Here is an 8,047-nt window from a genome sequence, read left to right on the forward strand (position 1 = left end):
GAAATTTGTTTATTGGGGAACTTTATGAACTCCAATCTAAAGACAAATAATAAGAAACTTACAGAAGTCCTTCTGGCAGTTGCTAAAAAATGTATTGCAACAAAATGGAAATCAGAGGCCCGCCTTCCAATTAAATATGGCTTTGTGAGCTCAACAGCTGTGTGACCCTAGAAAAAATAACCTATTGGATGCAGAATAGAAGTAAGACTTTTTATAAAATATGGCAACCATTTCTAAGCTGTATGCAAAACCTACCTGCACAATGGATTGACTGACCTTCCTGTAATCGAGCCGGACTCGACAGGATCTATGAGCGATGCCGATACCATCTGTCTCTCACCCTATCTCTGATTCATATACATTTTTCTTAATCCTTATTGGTTAGCCCTTTTCCCTACCTTGTCCAACCCACTTCCAGTTCTTCTTGTCTTTTTGTTGTGTTATATTATCGTAAATGTATTTTACTTCAGGTATGTCTTATTGTTTGAATTTTGATTGATACTGAACCAATTTTGTCCTGTCAGTTAATAAATGTGATGTTGTTACTAAAAAATCCCAAATAAAGTGTTCTAAATAAATGCCTTTACATGGGAGACTGTGTCCAATTTTAGTGAAAGTTTTCAGAGATCAAACTGCAATAACACGTTAGGAGGCTAAAGCACCGAGGCGCCAGCAATGTGATTGGTGCACACTCCCGCCTTCATGCCCTGTTCAAATCATCAACTATAAACCTATCTTTCAGGAACAACTCTGCCCTGCCAGTTATATTCTCAGTGCAGCAGAGATGCTGTAGTCAAGCTTATTAAAAAAAAAAAAAATAATAATTTTATATATAAAAACAAGCAACGTGGGTGCTGTGGTGGTGCAGAGGCAAAGCACCACCCACATATTGAGGCTTTAGTCCATGTGGCGGTAGTCACAGGTTCAATTCCCGACCTGGCAACATTTGCTGCATGTCTTCCCCTTCTCTGATTACCCTGTTTCCTGTCGAACTACTTTCAAATAAAGGCCACTAGAGCCAACAAAACCTTTAAAAAAATAGAAAATACAAGCAATGTGTAGCCTAGCGGGGGGCAAGTAAAGCCTAGCAGTCCACCAGGATTTACACTGGGTGAAACCCTGGAGCATTTTTATTAGAAGTAGTTTGTTGCATTCTTCCATTGTAATATGTCCTAGTTAATGTACCTCTCTTATTTATAGAAGTTTAGATACACCAAATAAAACTACATTTACACATTTTTCCTTCATTATCTGAAGTCAAAAAATGAGAAAAAGGATATGTCAGACATTTAAATTTTAATATTTTCAAAGTTAGAAATTTACATGGGAGTCCATGTTAATTTTTGGGCTGATGATTATTGTCCATTTAACTTCTTGGCTGATGCCATTAGGTGTGACTTCAGCATTCCTACATAATGTTCTTTCCTCATGATTCAATCTATTTTATGACGTGCACCCAGTTATGCAGCAAAACAGTCCCACAACATGATGCTGGCACTCTTATACTTCATAGACAGGAAGTATGAGGATGGGTTGATCCCAAGCGTCCCAGTTTTTCCTCCAAATGTAGCTATGCTCATTATGGCCAAATATTTTAATCTTAGTGTTGTCAAACCACAGGACATGTCTCCAAAAATGAAGAACTTTGTCCCTGCATGTCTTTACAAACTGCAGTCTCGCTTTTTTATGTTTATTTTTGGAGTAATGGCTTCCTCCTCAATGAGTGGCCTTTCAGCTCACACTGTCTTACCAGCTTCAGCCACATTTTCATAAGATCTGGCTTTTTCTGGGGTCTAATTGCGTTTATCAGTACCAGCCTGTTCTTGTCCTGTTCAATGAAAGTATAAAACACAAAAGGTTTCATAACAGGTTTTCTCAAATATATAAATATATAAATTATTGTAATTGTCAGAAGACCTGTAAAAAATGTTTGTATTTGAAAAGTTTCAGAATTAGTTTTAAGTGCTTGTCTGTCTGTTGACATTGTGTGTCTTTACAGTGGTGTTCCTGCTGTGGTAGACTTCGCTGCCATGCGGGATGCCGTGATGAAGTTGGATGGTGACCCAGAAAAGATTAATCCAGTTTGTCCTGCTGACCTCGTTATTGATCACTCCATCCAAGTGGACTTTAACAGGAAGTAAGACCTTGCAGTTCTTGCCATCATTGGATCATTCTGTAGATTGTGTGTTATCCTGCTGCTTTATCTCTTGATGGGTCCTGTTTCTTCCTCCAGGTCTGACAGCCTTCAGAAGAACCAGGATTTAGAGTTTGACCGCAATAGAGAAAGATTTCAGTTTTTGAAGGTGTATATTAAAAACAACCTCTTTGTCTATACTATTTGAAGTAACTAGATTGTTAACATGATGCCTGTTTTTCCCAGTGGGGGTCCAAAGTCTTCAAGAACATGCGGATCATTCCTCCCGGTTCAGGAATTGTTCACCAGGTCAACCTGGAGTATTTGGCCCGGGTGGTGTTTAATTACGATGGCTTCTTCTACCCAGACAGTCTGGTGGGCACAGACTCCCACACCACCATGATTGATGGACTGGGTGTTCTTGGCTGGGGTGAGACCATAACGCATACAACCCTTACCTTATTCCAATCTATTTGGTTTGTTTGAACTACAGCTTGATGTTTGACTTTACAGTGTTACATGCAGATGATCATGTTGTCAGACTTTTATTACATTTTTCCAGAAATCTTGTGACACTGAATTTTCTCCTGATGGCTTTTAAGTTTTTGGAATCAGAAAAAAACATGCAGGACACAAATCCTATAAAGGTAGGCTGGTTTTATCAAGTGATTACATGTTTATATACATATTATTATTTTGAAATGTGTGAAAACTGTTTCCTAGGGAAGCCCATTTCCGCCATAAAAGAAAAAATGAAAGACCAACAGGAAGTCATATTTTTGACTTTCAAAGTCATAATTATGAGATTTGAAATTTGAAAGTCGAAATTATGACTTCCTGTTGGTCTTTTATTTTTTCTTTCATGCCGGAAATGGGCTTCAATAGGAAACAGTTTTCACACATTTCAAAAATAATAATATGTATATAAACATGTAATCACTTGATAAAACCAGCCTACCTTTATAGGATTTGTGTCCTGCATGTTTCACATGTTCCTGCTGAAATAGCCAACCTATTTCCTGTCTGTCAGAAGTTGTGCTGAAACCTCCTAGTGACTGGTTCACGTCACTAGGAACCAGTGACATGAACTGGTTCCTAGAAACATTTAAAGCATGCGGGAGCCTTGGGGATCAGTGATGCTAATTCTGGCCTTAAAATCAGGTTGACATCAGTTTAACTATCCAAAAATAAATAAATAGATAGATAGATAGATAGATAGATAGATAGATAGATAGATAGATAATGTGCATTCATAGCATGTCATCCTTAACCCTTGTGCGTGCGAGGACTGAGGCAAACGTAGAGGTTTATGAAAAATGATACAGGTTTTACGTGTGTGGGGTCGGTTGGACCCCATTTCGACATACAAGGGTTAAAGGTACTGATTCGCTGCTAAATTAAAGTCAGCCTTTGCCATTCAGGTGTTGGGGGCATTGAAGCAGAAGCTGTGATGCTGGGGCAGCCAATAAGCATGGTGCTTCCTGAAGTGGTGGGATACAAACTGCATGGTACACCAGACAAGCTCATCACCTCCACTGACATCGTCCTCACTGTGACTAAGGTAATTAGTTTCTGCAGAAGTTATCTGCAGAAATGACAACAAAATGGTCCAGTGTCCCTGACATTTCGTACTCCTCCACTTCTTGGACCTGAAGCACCTCCGTCAGGTGGGTGTTGTGGGGAAGTTTGTGGAGTTTTTCGGCCCAGGTGTGGCCCAGCTATCCATTGCTGACAGAGCCACCATTGCTAATATGTGTCCCGAGTACGGAGCCACAGCGGCTTTTTTCCCAGTGGATGACATCAGTGTGAAGTACCTGGAGCAGACTGGTGAGTGTCCAGCTGTGTGAACTAGAATTCTCTTATTTCTGGAGACTTTTAAGATTGCTAGATTAACTCAACAGAAAATAGTATGTGATTTTCAGCAGTTACTGCTCTTTATGCTCTGTAAGTTTGAAGCTATGGATATTAAGACGCTTTACCTCATTCATCAAAAGTGATGATAGTGTCTTGTTTTAGGACGGGAACCAGAAACTCTGGCCTACATTACCAAGTACCTGAAGGCAGCAGGCATGTTCAGAGACTACAATAATATTGCCCAGGATCCAGATTTCACTCATGTAATTAAGCTCATCTTCTTGCATGATTTGTTTCAAAACTGAAAAACAAATGTATGTTTGGGATTTAAAATCAGAGTCAATTTAAATCATTAAAGGCTGATCGAAGACTTTTGGATCTTTGTTTTTCTTTTCTCTTTAAGGTAGTACAGTTAGACCTTGGCACAGTGGTTCCTTGCTGCAGTGGTCCCAAAAGGCCACAGGACAGGATTCCCGTTTCTGAAATGAAAACGGATTTTGAATCTTGTTTGGGAGCAAAGGTTAGTTAAATTTACGTTGGTTTAGTTTTATACAATAGAAGGGTCAACAAAAGGCAAAGCTACAACACAGTAGTGAAAGTTATGTTAAACATTTCAGCTTTTGAATTTATTCAACTTTATACTGTATTTTATCATGATTTATTATGTTGGTGAAATTCAATGGTGAATATCATTAAATAGTGACTCTTCTATTTTTTTTATTGCTTTTATCGAACCTATTTAATTTTACCGTTCAATTCTGATCTTCTTAGCAAGGATTTAAGGGTTTCCAGGTGGCACCTGAACGCCATAGCACTGCGGTCACCTTCCAATTCAGTGGGAAGGAGTATACTCTGGGCCATGGCTCAGTAGTCATTGCTGCTATCACCAGCTGCACCAACACCAGCAACCCATCTGTCATGCTTGGAGCAGGTGGATGTACCACATCTGTCCATGGCACTAATGTTGAAATGACCCATTGTCCCAATCAAAACTGACTGCTAGCATCTGTTGTTCCAGGGCTTCTTGCTAAGAAAGCAATAGAGTATGGTCTAAATGTGAAGCCGTACATAAAGACAAGCCTGTCACCTGGCAGTGGAGTGGTGACCTACTACCTGAAGAAGAGTGGCGTCATGGACTTCATGTCTCAGCTGGGGTAAGCTGCTCAGTAGTTACGTCTGAGTTGATAGACTCTTAATGTACCCACTCATGTTGGCTGGTTTAGGCAACTAATGAGAAACATTATTTACACATTGTCAGTTATACTTTAAGTCAATATTTTAGGTGTTTTCATTAATTTACTTAATTGTTCATTGAAATGAAAAATGAAAAAATAAAAATAGACTCGTTTTTTCGTTTTTCATTTATTAAACCAAAATCGAAAATCGGATAACGGCTCAGTTCGGCTTGTTATCCGATTTCCCATTTAGTGCACAAAATGGAAATGGAAAAAACGGACAACAAGCGCTGAATTTGGATTTTCGTGATTTCATTTTTGACAAGCGGTCTGACCCGGAAGTTCTTTCTGTCATGCACACTGTGTAGAGACCTGTTTGTGTAAAGTCATCCAAAGCGGCATGTAATTAATTTCATCATGATACCTTCACACAGAAATTCTTGAACTCTGACTTTGTTTTGTATATGAAGCCAAAGGCCTCTAAATGCAGCTTCGATTCAGTAAATGGCTAAAGGGCTAGTCTGCCCAATTTTTCACAACCTTGAAAATGTGCTCAGGTTTAAAACGACGCTCAAACCACAACTACAGCATTCTCCCAGAACAGTCATTCAAACCCTAGGTTTTTAAAGTTTTTCCTTTATGAATAGCATTTGCATAGAAATTATAATCTGTTATGTCTTGAACAAGGATGCAGAAAAGTATAATTATCCAAAATATAAAATAAAATTTAGCTATTTCTAAGTAGAAATTGTTTGAAATAATGTGCCAATGTTATTAGATTATTGAAAGATTAAATAAATAAATGTTTTCCTTTGGAAGAGGATTATAGCCATGGAAAAAAAACAGAATTCTGACCTTAATCTCAAAATTCTGATGTTTTTCTGAGAATTCTTATTTTAATTTAAAATAATAATAATAATAATAATAATAATAATAATAATAATAATAATAATAATAATGCTGGTGCTAGCTAAATGTTATGAGGTTCTATCATCCTCTTCCATGGTTTATCCCCTCAGGATATTTTTTCACACTTTTATCAGTGACTTATGACTGTCCAACAATAAGATTCTGCTTATAAATTATTATCCTCAACTGACTAAACATAATGAACAACTTTTGAATTAAAAGTTTTGAGTTGATTCTTTCCATTATTTATTTGCTCTGGATTCATAGGCAAGAAACATAAAACTAATTATTTTATATTAAAATTGTAATCAGCCTGTATATAGCCAGTTGGTGCTTTATAACTGGATGATTTATTTACAGTACTTACTATATATTTACCAACCTTATTTTCTCTTATCAGATTGTAAACTCAAATCTTACAAAATAAACAGGGACAAAATGTTTTCCTAAAAATGTATTTATTACAATAACATACAAACAGATATTCAGCTTATGTTGGGGAATCATAACAAAATATTTCTATACTTTAAGTATATGAAAGATGAGGAGATACTGAAGAAGACGATGTCAGGAGGAGGAAGAGGATCACTGGGAAGCTGCATCCAAACCTGGAGCTGTGGCCTCTCTCCTGAACAGCTGCCTGTATGAAACAATAAAAAATAATTGTGAAAAAAAGTTCACACTGCCTGTAAGAAGCCAAACCAAGGGAAGTGTATATTTCACATACACACACGCACACACAAAATATAATATTATTCTCTGGAGAGTGTGTGTACACACATGCATGCACACACACAATAATATGAATTTACAAACTAAAAAAAATCAGAGGAAGGGAATATTAGTAACTGGTATTGGAAGAAAGCATAGTGGAAGAGTTTAGAAGATACCAACATCTTCAGAATTATCGAAATCTCCAGAGAAGAATATTATATTTTGATGTATGATACACGGCCCCTGTGTAAGCCAGACAGAGAACTTCCGGGTCAGACCGCTTGACCCTGGTACAAATCTCCAATTTCCATCCCATCTCTAAACTTCCCTTTCTCAGTAAATTACTTGAAAAAGTTGTAGAAACTCAACTCAGATCCTGGTTTAGTACATTACAGATCTCTGATCCCTTTCAGTCTGGCTTCCACTGAAACTGCTTTAGTAAAAGTCCATAATGATCTTTTAATCATTGGTTTTATTAGATCTTAGTGGTGTCTTTGATACTGTAGACCATGCAATCCTGTTGAAACAGCCCAAAGGTCCTGGCTGGTATTTGTGGCTCAGCTTTGGACTGATTGACCTCATATTTAGCTCACTGGACATACTGCATTAAGACGGACAGATTTTCCTCTGACTATGCCCCCTTAACTTGTGGTGTGCCACAACGCTCAGTTTTGGGTCCACTTTTGTTTTCTTTTTATATCATTCCACTTGCCGGTATTAGTCAGTCCTTGTCAGATATCTCTTATGATATTTACACTGATGACATTCAGTTGTATTTTTCATTTAGACCGCATCAACTAGACAAGTGAGTCATCCTCGTCCAATGTTTGTCCCATATCAGTGTTTGACTCTCCAGTAACTTTCTGGTTCTAAACACCAGTAAGACAGAAACTATAACTATTGCTCCCAGTCACCTACACCAGTCGTCCCAAACCACCGGGCTGCAGACCGGTCTGTAGACCAATTGGTACCAGGCCGCACAAGAAATAGTTAAATATTTCCGTTTAATGTATTATCTGAGTCTGAAGGATCCTTTATTTTGAAAATCCTTTAACTGGATTTTCTTAGTTCACACTAGCCAACATTGAGCCCACAAGCAGTAAGAAACACATGTCCTTGGACAGTTTATTTGCGAAAGGGAAAAGGCCCAGAGAAGAGACATGAGGATGGATTTATACCAGACTGGTAGGTGATTGCCACATTACAAGCCCGCTCTGTAATATACGGCAATCGGCTCAATAATGAGGCAATGAAGCCTTCA

General features: G+C 38.0%; 1 protein-coding gene across 1 annotated transcript in view; it reads left to right on the forward strand.

Annotated features, from left to right (window-relative positions):
• Nucleotides 1-1,960: 1,960 nt before the first annotated feature.
• Nucleotides 1,961-8,047, forward strand: part of aco1 (aconitase 1, soluble) — a 32,181-nt gene continuing 26,094 nt past the window's right edge. Inside the window, exons 1-9 of the mRNA XM_015024310.1 lie at nucleotides 1,961-2,137; nucleotides 2,234-2,303; nucleotides 2,381-2,564; nucleotides 3,556-3,695; nucleotides 3,790-3,961; nucleotides 4,151-4,251; nucleotides 4,392-4,508; nucleotides 4,760-4,919; nucleotides 5,007-5,142. Coding sequence (XP_014879796.1) covers nucleotides 2,031-2,137; nucleotides 2,234-2,303; nucleotides 2,381-2,564; nucleotides 3,556-3,695; nucleotides 3,790-3,961; nucleotides 4,151-4,251; nucleotides 4,392-4,508; nucleotides 4,760-4,919; nucleotides 5,007-5,142 — 1,187 coding nt within the window. The 5' untranslated portion in view covers nucleotides 1,961-2,030. The remainder of the gene's footprint in view (nucleotides 2,138-2,233; nucleotides 2,304-2,380; nucleotides 2,565-3,555; nucleotides 3,696-3,789; nucleotides 3,962-4,150; nucleotides 4,252-4,391; nucleotides 4,509-4,759; nucleotides 4,920-5,006; nucleotides 5,143-8,047) is intronic.

This window comes from Poecilia latipinna, unplaced genomic scaffold, assembly GCF_001443285.1.
Source record: "Poecilia latipinna isolate Pla-1442-1.1 unplaced genomic scaffold, P_latipinna-1.0 Scaffold3611, whole genome shotgun sequence".
NCBI lineage: Eukaryota > Metazoa > Chordata > Actinopteri > Cyprinodontiformes > Poeciliidae > Poecilia > Poecilia latipinna.